Below are 21,100 nucleotides of genomic sequence, written 5' to 3' on the forward strand. Positions count from 1 at the left end.
CACACACACACACACACACACACACACACACACACACACACACACACGTCAGCTGGCGGAAACGTATTGTATCACAGCTACCAGTTACCAGTAATCATGTTATTCATCTTAATTTTAAATTTAAAAAATATAAAGCTGTTTAATTTCCTGACTTTCCTTTTCTACAAGATATCACAGGTATTTGTATTCAGAATGTTCTATGAGTGCAGTCACCGTGGTTGTTTGTTATCTAGTAGCGTATCTCAAAACTGTAACTATTTCAATGAAATTAAGTGGAAAGTAAAAAAAAAACAACAATCGGGCACATTTATCCCATCATCACCAGGCCGTGTGGATTCTCATGCAGATCCAGATGCTGATTAAAATTGTCTAAATACTTTCTATTATTAAAATAACAACTTCAGAGGACTGTGCAGCCTTGCGGGGGGCTGTAGGGCCTGAGGGGTGTTTTCTTTGTATTTTAGACTAAGCATTGCAGCTACAAGTGTGTCTACGCACATGAAAAACCCTGCAGCTCTCCGTTTACTGCTTTTCCTCCGACTCCCGGCTCTGTGTTGCGGGTCGGAGGAGTGTGACTGTGGCTCTCTATCAGCCCGACTTCAGCAATTAGCTGGAGCGGGACACACCGATTGCCGTGGCACAAGGCCGTTCAAGCGCTCAGACACCGATCTGGGGAAAAAGGAGGAGGAGGGGGTCCTAATTGTGTAATTGTATAATTTGCCCTCGCCGACGCCTGCGAGCACACAGGCAGATTTCATTACAGATTACACTGGGGCTCTTTGAAGGCACGCTGCCCCGGAGGGCCTGCGGGGACTCAAGGCAAACAAGAGTCGCAGGAATGGCGGCCGCGGAGCAGCGTAGCATGGCCCGCCGTCCGGCTCTCTGCTCTCCTGCCAGGGTAAACAAGGAGGCTGCATAGCTCAGGAGCACAGCACAGATTAGGCTGTGTTAACATTCCTACCCCCCCCCCCCCCCCCCACACACACACACACACACACACACACACACACACACAGCTCTTTCAGAGTCTGTACGCTGCTTTCCATGCCACAAGAAAATACTCACTTTAATAACTTGTATATCGCGTGAGGTTGAACTTTTGCCTGATAACTCCAACACAGCCGAGGTTTTGAAAGATAGTAATCGTCCATTATGACTTAATGTAGACAAAGAATCTTTTATGATCAATTCAGGCGTTAAAGCAAACATGTCGACGGTTTACTTTGAATAATTTTATGTGTATTCAGATTCATATTGATATGGCCTTTCCCAGAGCAGATTGCATGAGAGATTTCACTTTCTTTTCCTTTTTTTGTGCTGTTTTTGCAACACATGTGGTTTGTGCTGCCTCTCAGAATAGAAGCGTCAACCTCACAGTTTGGTCATTAACTCACTGTATCTACAAGACGGCAACCTCCGGATCTGAACAGTGAAGCCGATACGAAAGTCTCCTAACAACCTGCATTCTCTCTAGTGTCCACCAGGGGGCGACTCCTCTGGTTGTATAGAAGTCTATGAGAAAATGACTCTACTTCTCTCTTGATTTATTACCTCAGTAAACATTGTAAACATGAGTTTATGGTCTCAATCTCTAGTTTCAAGTCTTCTTCAATACAGCATGATGTTCATTTAGTACATTATGGTCCATTTAGAGTCAAACAGACCATAAAGCAGGGGATGCTTTAGGGCGGGGCTACTGTGATTGACAGGTCGCTGCAGCTACCAGAGCGTACACAGCATCTCTACATCACTCCTCCGCATTCCAAATATGGTAACTTTTGTTCACTGGTTGCAAAAAGCCAACATGGCGACGGCCAAAATGCCGAACTCTCGGCTTCAAAACATCAGTCGACAAGCCAATGAGTGACGTCACGACGACTACGTCCACTTCTTATTTACAGTCAATGGTGTAAACAGGAAAGACACAGAAACAAACGACACAGCTGCTCTCTTGCTCTTCCAATAAAAACTAAACACAAATCTGGCGTCAACGTTACCAATTGGTCGGTAATATCATTTGGGCGCAGGGATTACTGTGGCTGCCGGGCAGGCGTCCATCTCCTCTGCCTTTTTCCCAGAAGCCGTGGGAGACAGCTGAGCGAGTTGTGGAGGCTGGTGGAGAGTGAGCTCATGACTTTCTGTCTGACTCTCTCCTCTGAGAACAGTCAGCTGTGGCCAGCAGCATCACTTCAACTGAGTGACTTCTCTTTTGTTTCGCCATCTTTTCTCTTCTCTCACTCCGTTTCTTCTGTCTCGCTGTCAATCAGCAAATGTTTTCCATCCTCCCCCTCTCTCCCTCATTAGTAGTCTCTTTCGCCATGTCCACGTCTCTATTATCGTCCTCTCTGCATGTGGACGTGGATGTTCTTCCGCTCACCGTCACATGGCTCCTTCCTGCTCATAGCCGGCTAATTAGCGGTGGCTTAGCAGACATTAAGCAGCGATAGGGGTTTAACGTTTCTGGACTAATCCCTCTCCTTTTGGCCAGGAAATCGGAGCCTCGTATGTCATGAGGTAGACTTACATCCAGAGATTAAGTCTGGCAGTCCGAGGCTATTTACCGGCATTCAGGATGTCTGCAGTAAGCCGCTGCCGCTGCTGCCACTTCGGCCCATTTAGAAAACACTTCAGGCTTTCACCGCCAAGTGAAGCTGCGCATTCAAACACATTCAGGTTTTCACATTTGCAGGTGTTAAGCTTGTCCACAGACTCTCGGTACAAAGACAGCAACAGGAAGCTTTGCTGCCGCTTGTTCTGCTGCTTTCTTCTATAATCTCTCCGGATAAGAGCATCAGCTACATGCCTTAAGGAAAAAGGCAATACTGTATGAATATAAACATGTTTTAGTTCTCCAACAACCGAAGTGAGCAGAAGTGAGCCAAGATAAATAACATTACCATTCCTGTGTTAATTACATCTTTGAGTGCTTCTATAAAAACAACTGATTATTTACTTTGAGAGTTGTAAAATGAGAGGATTAGGATCAATTAAGACATAATTACTTGATCACTAACTGGGCCTTTACTCTTATTTTTTCCAAGCCTTAATAACAGTTGTTATTAGCAGCAACTCTCCAGAAGAGAGACATTTTTTTTGGGGTTGTAAAAATAAAGATTTTGTTTGCATGATGCCTTAATTAACAGCTCCTTTGCTTTTATTCTGATAGGAGAGAGAGAGAGTCTCTTTACAGTCCTCCATGAATCTCTTCCCCCGTCTCTCTCTCACCACGGAACGACTGTAGCTGGACCCCAGCAGATTGGGTGAAACGTTGATGGCGACCTTGTTTCAGCATCGCCGTCACTGTCTGTGCCTTTTATTTTTAAGTCCAGTTGGGACGACACGGAGCTTCGCTCACAAAGAGGCTTTGATTTTCGGTTGGGCGACCGCCTGTCGCGCCGTCACTGAAACCGGTTCCACATTTCGCCTCTGGCACCAATTTTGACGAGCAGTTACGGTGGACTGGGATTCGGTTCTAGATGTGATGGACTGTTTGACGCCGCTGGCATGTTTTTTTGGGTTGTTTTTTCACAGATGGCTGAAGTCCACAGTCAAGATGCAGAGTCGTCTAATCGATTCCTTCTTCTTTGAACTATTGTGAGCTGTCAAAGTATGGAAACAGTTCTAAAGATGTGTGAGAAATTAAGCATTTGTAATGGGGTGGACATAGATCCCTCTCTTTCTGCAGGTTTCTCAGTTCCTGCGTCAGGTTGTCTCCCTCGCTTCACGTCATCTCTTCCTCTCTCACCTTATTTTTCATAATTTCCTTCCTCTTTTTTCTCGTCTGTCTCTGACTGTCCGAGTCCTCACCTGCCGCTGTCTCCCTCCGCACGCTACAACAAAGGCAGCGCAGCGTTTGCGTCTGGCTGGTCGAGAGCCCGCCAACGTGGGTTTGGAGACGCTCTCCGTCTCTCTGGAGTCACGCTAGCTGACAGAACAGAGCTTGTAAAAGCACGTGCGCAGCCGGCAGAAACCATCCCTCATCGTTCTTTGTTCACCTGCACCTGAACTCTGCACGTCTTCGAAATGCCAAAACAGCTCACATCACAACAGAGGGAGTGTTACCTGCCGGGGGAAAAAAAAGGTGGGCTTTTGATCTGTGCGACGGTGGCGTTTAGCTCAGTGCTCTGGGGAAAAGCTTTACTGGTGAGCACAGCGAGACAGCGCGCGGTTATGAGAGACATATAATTCCAATTACAGATATAAAACTCAGATCACACTCAGATAAATCTAATCGGTTGCATCAATCCAATGATATTTGCCAATAAAAACTCCTTCAGAAGCAACTCTCGTGGTTCCAACAGACAACATATTTTATCCCAGTGACAAGTGAAGCTCTGAAATGCAGTTTAACTGCATTTTGTTGCACAAAACACTACCTGTTCGTCTTGTAATAAGGTTTGCTAATAATTCAGGGTTTGCAAAACAAGAATCCCTCAAGTAAGTGGAAGATATATAGACTGTATTAGGAGTCTGCAACCTTTGTAAGAACCGTGTGGAGGCGAGGAACACGCTTTGTTTGACACAGAGTGCCTGCCAGCATACTATTATATTAGTATTATTACTATTACTTCTTAAAATTAAACAGTCAGGTAAACAAAAAAGTTGCATGTAAATTTGTTGTTTACGTTTGTTATAGTCACTCATATTGCACTGCTGTCCTGCCTGGTGCTGTTATTCAGTCAATAATATATTGTGCAAGATGTTTACAGTATTCATAACTAACCATAGTTTCCAATTTCATGTGTATACATCTAATCCCATGTATCTGTCTCACACTGCACTGTAACATTTACTCTTGTATGTCACACCTATCTTACTCCATTTCTTTTTATTTTCTAGTCGTGTGGCTCGTTAATGACGGTTTTAAATGTATTTAAATGTCCTTCAGTAACGTGTTTCTATTGCACTTACCTTTATATAATGTTTTACATGAAGCGCTTTCAATTGCCCTGTTGCTGAAATGTCCTACATAAAGAAACTCGCCAATGAAAGCCAATAAAAAGCTAAATCTGATATTGGAAGTAAAAGGTTCAACCAGTAAACTCAACCAGTAAAACTGGTTGAGTTATAGTTATGATTAGTCCAGCGAATTGATCCAGACAACCTTTAATATTAATATATCTCTGACAAAGATAGATTCTACAGCTCGTCTAAACTCTTTTCCAATAGAAGGGAAATAAAGTGGTAGAGAAATGAAACAGCATTTAAACAAAGCTGTCTCTTCTTTGTCCTCTCTGACCCTCCAGCAGCTCACGGCTCCCGTTCAGCGCTCTGTGTGGCAGCAGGTGCTGCTCATTAAGCTTAATGACGCAGTTCATGCCGCCTTAATGGAAGTCAGGTTGTATTTTCGACATGAGAATTCAGGACACATTAATACTCCGTGTTTAGGTGCTAAAAATAGTATCGCTAGTGGACCAAAAACAACCTGGAGGTTGCTTTGTTCTTTGTTTTAAGGGGTAACTGAAGAGCGGTCAGCAAAAACAAAGCTGAAATTATGAAACAAACTAAAAAAAATGTATGAAGTTGACAAATGAAAACATGAGCCCACATTTAGGGCTAAAGTTAGGGAGCTGCAGCTATGATTTGGGTTTGGTGAAACTGCCTTTGGTGGTTTGTTAGTAAAAATCATTGTGGAATATAAATGTTTCTTTTCAGATTTGAGTTCCTTCCTGTTTCTAGTTGTGTCCCATCTACTTCCTTGTTCCTCCTTTTAGTAAAAGTTCTTTGCTTTTCAGGTTATTGGCCTTATGAGCTCATTTCACACAAAGCTGTTCATCATGAGCATTAACTGTCTCCTTAGGTAGGAAAGGCTTCAGAATATCGCCTCACTTACATCCAATGACATTGTTTCACTCGAAAAAGTTAGCTGAAAAATAGTAATTAAGAATTCACCATTTCCATTACCTGCATCTTCTGGATCTTCGTCATAATCTTCATCATCACCAGACGACAGAGAATCTTCGGAGAAAAGCCAAAAGAGAGTGCGATCAACGTTTTGAACAAATCTTATTTTGCATCTGTACTCGTTCAACTTGAACTGCATCAACAATCAGATATCACAAGAGCAACATCTGGAAAGCTTGTAGAGTTGATTCTGTGCGAGACAAGAGGACAATAAAGAGCAACAAAAAACAAAGCAGCAATTTTGTGCATGTTAAATGGCCAATGGAGATTAAATGGTGTGTGTTCACCAACAAGTGCGATTATATACACACATACACACATATGCATGAATGCATCTTGAAAGTGACTCGATGAGAAACTCATGAATGAGTCTACAGTTCTCTGGAGCGTGGCGGCTCGAACATACAACCAAAACATTTCCACAGACGTTATAGAAACGAGAGTCATTAGTTCTGCTGCAACACACTTGTGCGCGCGCACACACACAAAAACAACTCTTTCCATCTTTGCGATGCTAACTCTTGCTCACAGTTAGTGTGTCGGATGACGACTAATTACTCTCTCAAGCCGCAGATACGACTGGTCATAATCGCTGTGTCACACATTTTCACGGCCGCGTTGTAATTGTGTCCAATCTGACCTCCACGTTCTCTGGTTCAGGTCTGCTTAATGAGCGCCAGCTGTTGCCTCAACAACCCCGGTTGAGCTCAAACGGCTCCTGAAACTCCTGACGAGCAGGTTTTACTTTCTATTGTTTGACGCCTCAGCCGGTCGACTGCTGTGGTGCAGCTCAGCAGAGAGAAGCTGGTTTGACTCACGTCACAGTTTGGATGGATTCCATCACTGTCACAATAAAGTTTACGACAGAGATTATGAAGGTGGTGAAATCAGAGAAAGGTTCACTCTAAAGCCATGCTAGCGGCTCTGTGAGGCAGCACTTGAGCTCAATGCTAACATGCTAATGGTTAGTAGGTTAACTGTCTTGGTTTAGCGTGTCGATATGCTAACATTTGCTAATTAGCACTAAACACAGACATGTTTTGAACAAACCCCAGATTTACCGCATTAGCTCAACCAAACTTTTGTTGGACATGAAAACAAAGACGAATGCGCTCAAAGCGTCAATTACAACCATGTGCTGCACTAAAAAACAATAAGAGCCTCGAGTTAAAGGTCTTAGACTACCGAAATAAGCACATATTACACTTTTAACAAAGGAAAGTGATGAGAAAAACTATCTATTTCATTTGGTTAAAAGCTCCAGAATATTTAAAGCCTTTTGGACCATGTGTTGAAATTGGGCAAAACAAAACCTTCATAGATTCATACCTACGTATATAACCCAACTTTATAGGAATAAATGGATCATTTGTTGAGTAAGTAGGAAGTATGGTTAAAGATTGTAAAAAAGACTTAACATGAAACAGTAAACGCTCCAATTAAATGGAGCGTTGTGATAAACACTAACACCAAAGACAAGCAGTAATCAGGCCCAGAACGTTTCTACACCATTGGTTTTTGCTAAAATGGATCTACACCCATATCTATCTTTACTAACATATTTTAATATTTTGTGTCTATTTTGTGTCACTTCTCAGATGGCACTCTAGATATCTATGTTGCATCAAAACATACAATCTAAATAAAGGATTTTTGTTTGTTTGAGTAGTATTGACCAATCGTGTTTGAGCGGGCTTTGGTTGCAGGAAGGTGATTTATTAGCTTTTTGTTTCGTGTATCTTTAGAGAGATTAGCCGTAGAAGTCGTCTCTGTACTCCAACTCCAGTCTCGTGCCTCAAGTGGCTAATTCGACTGCAAACAATGACCAGTGCACAGATAGGAGGACGTCCCGGCCCTGATGTCCACTGGATAGACATATTGTAGAAATATTGTCCGTTACATGATTGCAGAAGTTGCTAATTTTGATACATTTGGTGTTGCCGACAACTTCTTTCACCTCCTCACATTACAGCCTCTTGCTTCCACATGTGTACCGTGTGTGTGTGTGTGTGTGTGTGTGTGTACACAATATGAGCCGCCCCCCTCTCCGCTGTCTGGACGCCGTCCAGGTGGTAAATCTGATACCACTCCTAAATATCTGACACCTTACTCAAATATTTGAGAATGAAAAAAAGACAATAGCCCATGTGTGTTTTAGATGGAGCTGAGGCTCTGTGTTGGAAGTAGAGGGAAGAGAACAGGATATTGCTGCCACATACTGTAAGACATCTGACTTCTCGTGTGATTGAGTGTTAAAATGATTTAGAAATGACTGACAACGGGCTGCGATGAATTCGCGTCCTGTGTGGTTTTTGTCCTGAGACATGCTGAGCTGGAATCAAATGCATTTATCTCACCTCGTCTATATGTATATATATTTTTTCCACTTGTTTAGAGGGAAAGAATAATCAGATTTTAAAGCCGAACATTTTTCCTTTAAAATCAGTGATGTGGGGAGTGTGTTTGTGTGTGTCGTCCTGCAGACTGGAGATGATACGTGGGTCCAGGAGGAGAAGCTGTCCACCTCTGATCAGTCCCGGAAAAGGCCTTTTTCTCCCAGGCTTGCAGCCAAACACATACATCTGTGTGTGTTCAAGTGTGTGTGTGTGTGTGTGTGAGAGAGGAGGTGGGGGGTAAGTTGCGAGGGAGCGAACTCTCTCATTTCTTGCCACCCCATCTGTTTTCAATGATGAAATGTCTCGAGCTAATTGCTTTCTAATTAGTTGTCAATAACAGGCTCAGCTGGTGTCCATGAGTTTTACGGGAAAAAAAAGCCGCCAGACTTTTTAAGCTACTGCTCGCTCCCTTCTGACCCCCACACTCTCCCTCCTCCCCTCCCATCCTCCCCTCACCTCCTCCCATTAGAGCTCTGTTTCCATCACAGACTTGCTTAAGACGTTACTCATCTCCTCATATGATAATGAATTTCACCTTTGACTGTGCATCAGGTGGGGGAATCTGTGTGAAACTTGGTTGGGTGTTAGCCGGTGAAAGTCTGTGCCGCTGTCATGCAAGCTGTGTGTGTGTGTGTGTGTGTGTGTGTGTGTGTGTGTGTGTGTGTGCGCGCAGCTTGGCAGACAGCTAACCGGTAGGTGAAACCGCGCCGGAGGAGGCAATAATAGAACTTTCTCTCCTGAGCAAAGTTTTCACCGTTTTTCTACGAACCGTTATGGAAAGCTGTCATGTCGCGACACCACTGCTGTTACTGGTCCACAATGTTTATTGATAGGAAATGCTTTGATTCTCAGTCGTCTGCCTGTCAGCCGGGCAGAAAAAGCGGAGGCCGGTCGGTTTCCTGAGAGCTCCACAGTGTGCAGCCAAAGTGCCTGTTTCTATTGGAGCTCATGCTACCGACTCAAGTATCCTAATAAAATGAGCGTGTCCTTGGTGTTATGTGTTATTTAAATTAAATGGATTTGCATTTCTTCCACTTTTGTTTTCTTTGATCCAGCGCCCATCCTATCTTCTGGATCTTCGTATCGTTTTTAATCGTTTATCGGTTCACAATGAGGCTTTCCTCTGGATGTGGCCTTTAACAGACTAGCTAAGCCAATTGCTGATATGCCTTTTGCTTCTGAAGCCCCTACCGGCCGGTTAAGAAGTCAATGACGGTTTAAAACAGTCAGTAAAATAGGTTTTTCAAAAATTGTGAATCACCGCAACCACGAGAGGGCCTTGAGTATACAGTCATACATGAGCACAGAGAATATTCGGCTGATAGGTCTAGTAGCATTAGAGATTAGCCGTGGACGGACAGACGGATGCACACACGCACACACGCAAACAAGCGCATGATCTTCCCAGATGATTACTGGTCTATCATGCAACCCATTCCAGCCTCCTGTCCAGGGTCCAGAGTTTTAAGATATAATTTCTTCCAGAAATCTAACATCTGACATAAAGTATAAACAGGTTCAAAATCCAGCCGTTGTTGCTCTCACCTGTCACCCGGATGGTGTAGTTGCTGAGCAACGCGTTGCTGTGGGCGAGCCGGCAGGAGTAGACGCCAGAGTCCTCGTACGACACGTTGATGATGCACAAAATCCTCTGGCCCAGCCGCGTCCGGTTGCTAGGCACTAGCCCGGCGCCGTCTTTGAACCAGACGATGGGCTCCGAGTGGTCCTCCAGGTCACAGGACATCTCCAGGGTGTCCCCGATGCCCAGAACATAGTCCTCCAGGAAGGCTGTCTCGCTGGACACAGAGTCTGTGCACAAGAAGAGGACACAGTTATTAGGTTTTGTTATCAACATATTTCAATGCACATCCAACTGGTAAAGATTGTAAATATGTGTTTAGACATTAACCCCATCTTGGAATATGTTTCATAATTTTAAGGCAAAATCAAATACAGAGAAAAAACCTTTTTTAAAACCCTCATTTATCAAGTAAAAATGCCAAATATTCTCTGGTGCTGCTTCTGAAATGTGAACGTTTGCATATCAGATACTTCTTCAGATTTACACCATCGTAAATTGAATCATTAATGCCGTTTGGACTTTTGTTTGGAAATTTGAGGATGTGAAGATGACATTTCATAAGTTAAATGATCAGTTTAAACAGCAGGCTAATCAATAATGGCATTCCTACCAGCGGCCCGCTAACATCAGGACACAATGTTAGATATTGAGGGAACATCAGGCAGGTTCTCTGACGTTTTGCTACCTGTAACATCATAAATCACTTTTCTCCCCACACGTTTTGTAGAATTCGAAAAATTAAGCGTTTAAGGTTTTGTCTAAACACCTTTTTTCTTTGTTTCTGCCGTGTAATTAAGAGGCAAACTCAGTCACAGATCGTGTCAGCATAAGAAAGGAACTCCCCCCTCCTTCTAAAACAAAGAGGCAGTGATGCCGAACCGCTGGCGAGCTATCAGCTAATCCGCCTCTGGAAGTCAGAAAAGTGTAACTTTTCATTCCAGCATGAAGAGACAAACCCGAGGGTTGTGTGGGAATGAACGCACCAACCTTCCCCTGTCACACAGACTCATTTACTCCAGGAGCTCGCTCAGTCAGAGCCAGGGGAAAAATCAACATGTTTACCGGCCTCTCTGAGGATGCCGACCTCCACTGAGGATGGAGGAGAGACGGAGGGCACGTCTGGATAAAACAAACAGTGGGTCTCCTTGTGTCTCCTCCATCAGAGGTATCTTCTCATCCAGACCTCCATTATACATCCTCGCGTTACGGAGAGACAGAAAAGCAACATCACGCAACACTCTGGCAACCAACACAAGGACACTTCTACGCACACATTTGCAACTTCCACGTACGCAGGCGTGAAAGTCTTTTGAATGAGCTGCTTGGGCAACGGAGTACACAATCGTTCACCCGCCCGCTCATGGGAAAAGAGACTCATGAGGTGTGTTAAGAGCGTGATTTATGATGGCAAACACACCCAGCGTTGACCCCGCAGTAAGGGCAGCGGCCTCACCGAGCCCCGCTGACAAGCAGCGAACGTGAACGCTGCCCTTTTCCTCGCAGACAGCCTCCAAGCCAGATTTGGAAAATTGGAGTTGAGAGGAGGAATGAGGAGCGGCCCAGATGAGCCATCTTCACGGGGAATACATAATAGCTGCTCTAAATTATAGATGGGCTCTCGCCTGCTGGTGCGGACGAACGCACCCTCGCAGACAGACGGACGTGCTGTTTATGTGGGGAGAAGCAGCAGGTAACGCTGCCAGAGCTCCAAAATCAAACCACTGGGAGGATTCTGCAGGTCTTAAACAAAGTGGACTGAATAGATGAGTTGTGTGTCGGTTTTTTTCTCTCCCTTGTTACACCCATTAGAAATCCTGGAGATGTTAAGTGAATAATGTGCTTAACGTGGCGTTTTCTGCGTGGCCTCTGGCTTTGACGACGATATTTACAACATATTATATATTTTTTTACAGCAGAAAAGGCCCATTCAGGGGACGAAAAGCACTGAGACGACGGCGCACGGAGCATAAATCCAAGCCCAGCATGTGTGTTACTTATGACCTCTGTGAAAGAAAAGGAGAAAATGGTTCTTAGAATATCTTCAGGTCTTAAACATGGGGAATTGGGCTTCATGGGGTAGATATAATAATCTCCAGAGACTCACTCCGGCTTTATGGAGCCCGAGCAGCTGAGTACGAGGTGCTGGCAGCTCTGCATGAGCAGCAGCAGCACCGAGGCTCGACTGGAACGGCCCCTTTGTATTTAAGCACATATTTCCTGCTTAAGGGTTAGTTCACCCAAATTACAAAACACATACTTTCTCACTTTGGCTACACCTAATGGTATCCAACCATGCAGATAGTTTCAGTTGCATGCACTCAGGCTTTTAATCTGTTATTTTTCCTCTACATTTACTCGTGTACTTAAAGCATTCTGCGGCCTCACAGCATTACAGCTTATTTCATTAGGATTTGTTAATAGCAAGGCAATGCATGTGTGTGTGATCCTGTTGTAAGAAAGGAATACTTTTGCTTTGATCCTCAGAAAATACATAAGAGTGAAACGCTTGTGCATTGCTTACACTGCCGGAGGGGAAACAAATGCAATTTACCAAAAGAGCGAAACAAAAGATTTATGCCTCATACACCAAAAAAAGGTGTCACACAAAAGAGCAAAACCTTTTGTTTTGGTCACCGTCAATGACAGAATATCTGCTTCAGCTTCAGATCCTGCATTTTAAAATGTGGATATAAAATATGGAGGAAAAAAAAGAGGTGCTTTGAATAAAAATGGATCTTGGTTTGAAAGGCGTCACTCTGTGCCACTGGGCAACCTTTGGGTGCAGATCTACCGGCTTTAGCCTCGCCGCAGCTTTCAAGTGGACGACCTGTAATGTGCGGCCGCAGGTTAGATCACAGTGACGAGAGACTGCTCTTTGAAATGTGGTCGAGCAAGGAAAACATGCAAAGAGAGGAATTCCTAATTAGTAAGCGGGCACGTTCAATTCCTGAAGAGAAAATTCCAGCTGCTGTGTGTCCAGCTGTGCAGGATGGTGAAGGTGGGAATGTGTGGAATTGAATGAATGTGAACGTGAGTGAAATCAAACTGGGCCAGTCTGTCTCCTGTGGTTCTGTGAATGTGACAGGGCGGCTTAATGAGCTAGAGTCCTGGAAACACGAGAACGAGGTCCACATTCGGACCACAGGAAGTGTTCCAGAAACCCTTAAAGGAACTCAGGGGTTTTACCTGACAGCAGGAAACAGCAGGAAGTGATTGGGATCCAAACGCCTTTAAATATTTATGACACTAAAACCACAGTTGAAGCTCCCAAACTAGTCACACAATAAAACCATTCTACAGGAAGTGAGTTTAGTTCCTGGGACATTTTGTAGGTTTTGAGCAGCAGGAGGATTTTAAAAGGTGGTTTTCTGAAGGAAAAACAACCATTGTACCAACATCAAAAGAAGGTGTTGCGGAGGCAGCAGTTGGTGCATTTCTTCTTCATATTCTGGGCAACATTGTGGAACCTGCTCTTTATGTAGCGCTGCATGACGTTAAGCATATGTTCACTGCTCAATCCTGCATTGAAGATAACCGCAAATGTTTCCAGTTTTAGCTCCTAATTCTGTTCCTTTGTATCTGTAACATGTTCTGTGTCGGCGGAAGTGATTCCTCTTTGTGACCCTGTCGCTGTGGATTCGTACTAATGAAAGCAAAGGAATTAGACATCACAGCAGTGGTGTGTGGGTATAACATCACGGCTTTGAACCAATCAGAGCTATGGTTTATAAATGAATATCATCTCGTATGAATCTAGTGGAGGGCGACTGTGTGACTGCACTGGTGCATTCCTGTACGTGTTCGGTTGTGATTAAATGCACTAATTCAAATCCTTTTGTCTTTTCAATATCTTTAGTGTTTACGTTCTTTGTTCTCGGTGAACCACTCGACGACAAACCTGTCTGATATCAAAGCACTGCCGGAGTGAATCAGATCTGAAGTGATCCTGACACGACAGATAAATGAACGCTCGGCTGCACTGTTCTGGTGCCGTCCTCCAGCGCTCATGTCAACATCGAGACATTCCCGCTGTTTTCTCGTCCGGTGTGGCATGTGTGAGCTATTGGCTGCCTGGTGTGTGTGTGAGTGTGTGTGTGTGTTTGAAGGGGGTGGGAACCTCGCCGGAACCTGGGGCCAGCTGGAAGCAATGTGTGATATGTACTCTTTGAGTGTGTGTGTGTAAATGTGATATGTACATGTACGTATGTATCTGCCATTGTAAATGAGGAACAGTATGTGTGTGTGTGTGTGAGAGTAAGGCTGGGCGGTCACTCCATAAATCAAGAGGCCCCCTGCCCTTCTGGCCCTTCTTACCCTCTCGGCTCAATATCATAACAAATAGCCCTTCAGAATAAAATAGTCTCTCTTTGAGATGCTGCCGCGTCGCACATTAAGGCGCCGCATACAGACTCCATCTTCTCTGTCCGTCTGAAGAAGTTTATTTATCCTCTACAAACTTCTCCAGGGGCCGGCGGGCAGGCTGCGGCCCTGGGGATGAAAAGAGCTCTATTTATGGGAAGCCTTTCCACGCCTGCCTCAGTTACACACACACACACACACACACACACACAAAGTAAGGGATGCTGGAGGAGAAGGAAGTAGTGTCGACCCAACTGAGGAGCCGCCGCCATGGCTGCTGTCATCTCAGGTCACGGGAGGGAACACGGATGACGTTTAGCTCAGCAAACACACTCACATGTGCCCTTTGTCCAACTCACATGTTTTAAAGTTCTACTATCACCATGAAACTTCTTCAGTTGATTACTTACAATATGGGCAAACATGTTACATTTAGTGTTGGAAATGAGACACTATCTTATCAAATATTTGCTAATTTGCATCAATTTCCAAATCTGAACTTTGGATAACGCCAGGCTGAGAATTCTTCTTTAATTTTGTTGACATACGAGAGTCAAAAGGTTTTACGCAGGGGACTTTGGATTTCTCTTTGTGTCACTCCATAACAAATACATCTAATGATGCTAAAATGTTTTTAGGATTAAAATGTTGTATGAATCAGGCTGTCAGGCTGCAAATCTATAACTGCAGACTATGCAGACTATAACTGAATTGTCTCTTTATTGTTGAGTGCACAGCGGTTAACGATGGAAAACTCCACATGTAAGTTAAAATGAGACCGTGTGACTCTAGACTTGATCCTTAAAAAGACTGTTTTGTGTCCGGGTGTGTGTGCCGTGTTTCCTGATGCGTATCCCTCTTCAGAGTGAGGAGAATATTCTCTGAACCTCACATCCGTCAGTAAACAACTAAATCGTGGCAGTTTGATGAATTCATTTTCCGCTCTGGAGGATTTAAATTCAGGGTTTCATCTCTGCTGAAACACTGAACCTGTGATTCTCCGGTAACACCAGATCACCTCAGAAAAAAATAACCTCGTGCCAGTTTAGTATCCTTTAAACCTCTCCACCGGTTTATGTCGCTACTTCAGAAAGATGCCGTTTTGTTCAGCCGGGCTGCTTTGCATAAAGAAACATCCTGCAGCTTCAATAAAGATCATAAACAGTAAAACATGACAAGACGCTCTTTCTGTTGGGGAGCTTAACAGGTACTTCTATTGGTCGAAACGCAGAACCACATACCTGTTCAAACCATATCTGTGTTTAAACCACTTTGGAAAGTGATGGATTCATCAAGCTCCCTCTTTTTCCCTCCTCCTCCTCACTAACACAGAGCTAATAATACAACAGGGCCGTGTTTCCAACATGTGCTGCTCCCAAAACAGACTTCTTTTTTTATTGCAGGTAATTAGTTGTTTGCTTCTACTGCTGAAAAAGAACGGACTCTCCTTTTCTTTTCAAACGCTTTCCACATTTTCTGTGGGCACTTAACGGCCCAATCAGTGTGCACGTGTGTGACGCCGGGAACGACGCAATTCCATCATGTGAGTGTATGCTTCTGCAGTGAGAAGAGCTTATAAATATATGAACCAAAAATTTAGTTTTTTAGCTTTTGTCTCCAGGCTTCCACCAGTTACCACTTCAGAAACTGTAAAAAATAAAGATGATCTTTTAAAGAAATCTCCTGAAGAGCTAGCGACACGCGGGCCGCGTCCTCCTCCTCCTCCTCCTCCTCCTCCTCCTCGCTGCGTCCCGCCAACAGATTCTTTTACTTCTGCTTCCTATGCTGAAAAACTGGACCGACTGCCAACCGTCTGGCACACTCAACATCACATGACCTTCAAACAGGATCTGTGGAAACCCCCCCCTCAACCACCACCCCCCACCCCCCCCCCCCCCCCCCCCACCCCCATATAGAACACATTTCTCTTCCTCCATTTCACAGCTATGCCTATTGTACATCCTGCTCGTCCTGGAAAAGCTCCCTCTTCTTTTTCTCTCTTTTCTGCAGTGTGCAGTGAAAACCCCCGTAATCTCTGTTTAATATGGTTTGGCCGGATGTAAATACCTTCGGACAATGCCCTTAATCTGGGCCAGCCTGACAACCTCGCACCGTTGCAGAGAAGCCTGCCAGCAGATGGAGAGAAAAGAGGGATGGCTCGGCGGAGATCAAGGAGGAGAGGAGAAAAGAGAAGAGAGGAGGGGGGGGGGGAGGGTTTCCTCAGCTTGTTGCCTCTATTCTTCGCTGAGCTCAGCCGCGCTTTATCAAAAGAGCCCCTAAAATCTAGTTAAAGATAGACGTTGCCTCTAAACATCCCGCCCCGGCCTGTGCCAGCCCCCAGCCCCCCCTCCCCCGCCTGGCACTCCGCTCGGCTGCACTAACGAGCATCGGAAGCTACTGTACATCCAGAGCATCTTGGCAGCGCCCAATCGGCCTTTCAGACCCTCACCGTCACCCCCACCTGCCCTCCATCCCTCCAGCCTGGGTTTGGTCCACGGTAATTGTCATTCCAAAGACGAACTGGCCTAGTTTCAATTCAGCAGACAAGTGTAAGAAGCTCGGCCCCACAAAAGCCAGGATGTCTGCGAAGTGTGTGTGGGGCCACTATACAACATAATCACACTTCCCCTCACAACACGGAGGAACCAATCCGATTACAAGGCGACTTTTTGGATCTCGTGATGCGGACGTCAAAAGCTTCTTTTTTTAGGCAGCGACTTGTCTTTGTTCTTAATTTTGACTTAACGAAGAGAGCAGGGGTGATATTTGACGAGTCATCTGTTGGGTTAATTGATTTAATGTCACTCTGGGAGACTTTGGAGGGAAGTCTGATGCTCTTTAGAGGCTTGCTGAATCAGGGAAGTGATCAGAAAACCTGAAACTGGGGAAAAAGCACAAAAATAGGAACGCTGTGCTGCTGTAGAGAGCGATCTTCATAAACTAAGAACAAACAGTCTGTGAAAAAAGAAAAATCAAGGCGCCATCAAAAATATATTAAATGAAGAAAAACTTCTATCATCTAAAGGAATATATTGTCATCACCAAACACTAATTGCACCAATTCATAGTTAAACATGAAGGTTTAATATTTTTAGGGGACATACAGAAGTTAAACTCCAAATAACTTGAATTAATTCCAGAGTGTTTCTAAAAGTTCAAAGTCTGAATGCGTCTTATATCAAAACCCCCAAAGACAAGAAACAGCTGACGTAGCAGCACGGGGAGACGCCTGATTGAAAACGTTAAACTTTGACCTCCGCTGACCCCGACCCCTGCCCTGAACTCTGGCAAGTGAACCCCCCATCCACACACACACACACACACACACACACACACACACACACACACACACAGAACTATTGATACTCCCCAGCTGGGATGACCTGCCCCCCACAAATGTCTGTGGTGGTGGGTGGGATGGTGATAGTGTGAGAGGTGACAAAGACATCAGTGTCATGTGAGGTATGTAAAAGCACACTTGTATTTTTGGACTTGAACACACACCCACCTACACACACAAACACACACACATGAATAGAACAAGCCTGAAGCTCAGATTGTTCTGCATCGCTGTGGCAGGCTGGCATCGCCGCACACAATATTTGAAAACCAGTCCTTTGTTGTCTACATGTTCTTTGTAAAACGTATGTCGGGCAGAAGCTAACAATTAGGACCCTGAGGTCATGTCATTTGTGTTTTTGTCTGGGAATTTTGGGGGATTGTAGAGAGAAATAATAATTTTAATTTACACATGTGGCTAATTCCAGCTATAGACTACTTTTAAATTCAGTTTCAATTCAAGAGTTCAATATTTTCCCACCAGAATTTAAAATGATTCGATCCTGACAGAGTGGAGAAGGCACTGAAATAGTATTTAGACCTTCATGGGAAATGAGAAAATAAAAAAACAGGTACATGAAACGGTAACTGAATGAACAAAATCCAAATAATTTGGAAATTTGACTGAAAAAGATTTTGGTTTTTGATATAAATTTTCCTTTGGCTGTGTTGAGGGAATTTAGACTCATGACCTCGGACGAAAGTATTAGAACACTGGGGGCTGGTTTTCCAAAATCAAGCTCCATTTTAAACCTGTAAAAGAGTTTGATCCGATGAGGGTCCGAAGGCGGAGGCGTCCCTGTCTTGGGATCAGCAGGACATAACAGCGTTTACTGCTCTGTTTATGATGCTGATTATTAGAGTGGCGGGACTGCGTGGGTCCGTCTCTCTGGTTGTTAGCGCTCCACATGAAACCTGCTGCTGGTCTCAGCTGCTTCTGATCACCAGGAGGACCCACACACACACACACTTCCTGAGCTGCTTCCTGTCCGGGACTGGCCTGCTGCTGAACAATCACCTCTTCTTCCATCTGCCTCCTTTTTTACTCTTCTCAAGCACCGAAAATGTCCAAAGTGCCGGTTTTGAAGTACACTAGTTGTTTGAACTATCAAACTGATGTAGAAAAAACAGAAATGTGTTGAAGCAAAAATGAAAAATTACAGTGTTACCAGCATATGGGCTTCCCTGGGTCTCCATCTGAACATGGTGAAACTCTTCGGCGCAGGACTGGTGTGTTTAGTGTGTTTGCTTATGAGAGCGGGACGAGAGCAGGAAAGCCTCTAATCCCATCATCCCTCCCCTCCAGGACCTGCCTTCACTTACAGCACAAACAGGCCACAGAGAGGAGAACAACTGGAGCACAGTTGTCCTGAGACATCTATACCAAACATCTATACTAACACAGCCTGAACACTGAGCAACAGTCCTCTGGAACCAGGGTTAAGATGAACCAACTGAGCGGTATGACATGCAACAAAGGTGCACAACTGGAATTGAACCAGTGACAATGCGGTTATATGGTATCCAAGAAATACTCAAGAAATGTGCACTGCAAAAACGTTTTAGCCAACAAAATCTAAAAAGTCTTGCTGTTGATTTATTCTTTCCAGGATTTAGCTTTGTTGTGTATTACTTTGTTACCAGCTCTTTGTTGTGGAAGCCTGACTTTATAGTTCGGCGGTTAGAGGCCATTGTATCCGCAGGGTGTCAGAAACTGCTGAGCTCAGGTTTATCAGTGTTGTTGCATGTTCTCCTGTCAGCAATCACGGTCCATGAAAGTCAAAGACGACATCATGATCCTTTACAAAGTCTGCGACCAAGTTCGGACTGCAAACAGCTTCTCCGGGTAAAAAAAAAGAAAACCCCAGACTGGTAAAAAATAGTCTCATGTTTTCCGATTCTGACTTTGTGGCGAAACGCAGCAGATAAACCGGCGTCCATACGCTGCGCCAGCGTTGAGGAGAGAGTTGTCCCATGAGGAAAAAATGCACTCAATTACCAGATACACCGCACTCTAAAGTAACATTTCATGGGAATTTTCAAATGGATTTCTGACCTGGGTTATTTAAAAAAAACAAAAAAAACTGGAGTCAGCTCGACTGTCACTGCTCTGCCAGCACAACACCGACGCCTCTTCCTCTTCTTTCCACTCTTCCATTACGCTCTGCAGACGGTACCAGGGTTTATTATTGTAGCTCTCCTTGCAAAATAACATAAGGGGAGAGAGAGTGTGTGTGTGGGGGGGTGTTTGGTTTCTATATTAGATGTGTCAGCTGCCCTGGATGTGGGGGGGGGGGCTTTAAACAGAAGCGAGTCGACCCTGGATCTTTTTGAACGAAGCGGTGGTGGAAGAGGTGATCAAAAATGATGGATCAACCAGCTGAGGGGGAACGAGAGGCGGAGACTATTCTACTCACGACTTGTATAACATGCTTTGGCAATACTGCACTTAATTATGGTCTAGTCAATGAAGCTAATTTTGGATTTGTCCTGGCAGACACAAAGAAGAAGAGGAGGGATGGAGGAGGAGGAGGTGATGAAGGGACAGAGAGAGCAGATGTGAGAGTGTGACCACGAGGAAGGAAGGAGAGGGAAAAAAAGGGAAGATAGAGGGAGGAAGAGGATGAAAGAGACACACACACACACTTACGATGACAAGCAAGGAGGTAAGCACATACCCCTACACACTCACTGCCACACACACACACACACAAGATGTTGAACACTGTCTGTTGGCTCTCTGTTTCCATTCACAGAAATGTAAATGGGGTGAAGCAGAGCCAGACAGGACTCTGCTTCTGGGTAGAGGTGAGAGAGAGGGAGCAGTACGGTAGTTACGACGAGGCCCCGTTGCATGCTAGCTATTAATTACGAAGCACACACACACACAGACAGACTTTTGCGCCTAAATTAGCCTCCGCATATCATTGTTGTCGTCACACGATCAAATTGACATTGGATAACATCAACAAACCTATTACCCAGCAATCATAATTGCATATCTGTATGAAACCCCCCTTTTTTTGGTGGCAATCTGAATCACTTACAAGGGCCAGTTCTTCCAACATGGGCCCCAGTTTAACTGCACTGTCTATATTTACATCTCTGCTAAGAGGGAACAACCAAACCGAAACAGGACAAGAGTTGAGCAAATACAAGTAAAGTTACACCAGTAACACCAGTAACACCAGTAACAGGGGTAAAACAACACATAGGAGCACAAAGAAACAGAAACAAGCAGAGGACTGTGTGTGTGTGTGTGTGTGTGTGAAGAGCCATTTGGGGTGCAGACGGGGAGTCAAGGGGCTGACTGATGGGTGAGACAGATCAAGCCTGGATTGTCTCTCTCTCCCTTTGTGTGTGTGTGTGTGTGCGCGTGTGTGTGTTGGACTCCTTACAGCTCGGCACACAACTTGCCATCTGTTTGCCTCTGCCAGCAACAAAATACACTCTTCCAAAGGGGTTGGCATGAAACACACACACACACACACACACACACACACACACACACACACACACA

The 21,100-nt window shown here is 44.6% G+C and overlaps 1 protein-coding gene across 8 annotated transcripts in view; it reads right to left on the reverse strand.

Annotated features, from left to right (window-relative positions):
- fgfr3 (fibroblast growth factor receptor 3) overlaps positions 1-21,100 on the reverse strand; it is a 65,330-nt gene that overhangs the window by 31,607 nt on the left and 12,623 nt on the right. For 6 of the 8 annotated variants that reach the window (XM_031873245.1, XM_031873244.1, XM_031873242.1 and 3 more), the window contains exons 3-4: positions 9,846-10,109; positions 5,893-5,958 (exon numbers count right to left, since the gene is read on the reverse strand). In XM_031873245.1, coding sequence (XP_031729105.1) covers positions 5,893-5,958; positions 9,846-10,109 — 330 coding nt within the window. The remainder of the gene's footprint in view (positions 1-5,892; positions 5,959-9,845; positions 10,110-21,100) is intronic. The other 2 variants (XM_031873250.1, XM_031873249.1) reach the window with 1 other exon arrangement.

The sequence above is a fragment of the Anarrhichthys ocellatus genome, unplaced genomic scaffold (assembly GCF_004355925.1).
Source record: "Anarrhichthys ocellatus isolate YVR2014 unplaced genomic scaffold, GSC_Weel_1.0 scaffold69, whole genome shotgun sequence".
NCBI classification, from domain to species: Eukaryota; Metazoa; Chordata; class Actinopteri; order Perciformes; family Anarhichadidae; genus Anarrhichthys; species Anarrhichthys ocellatus.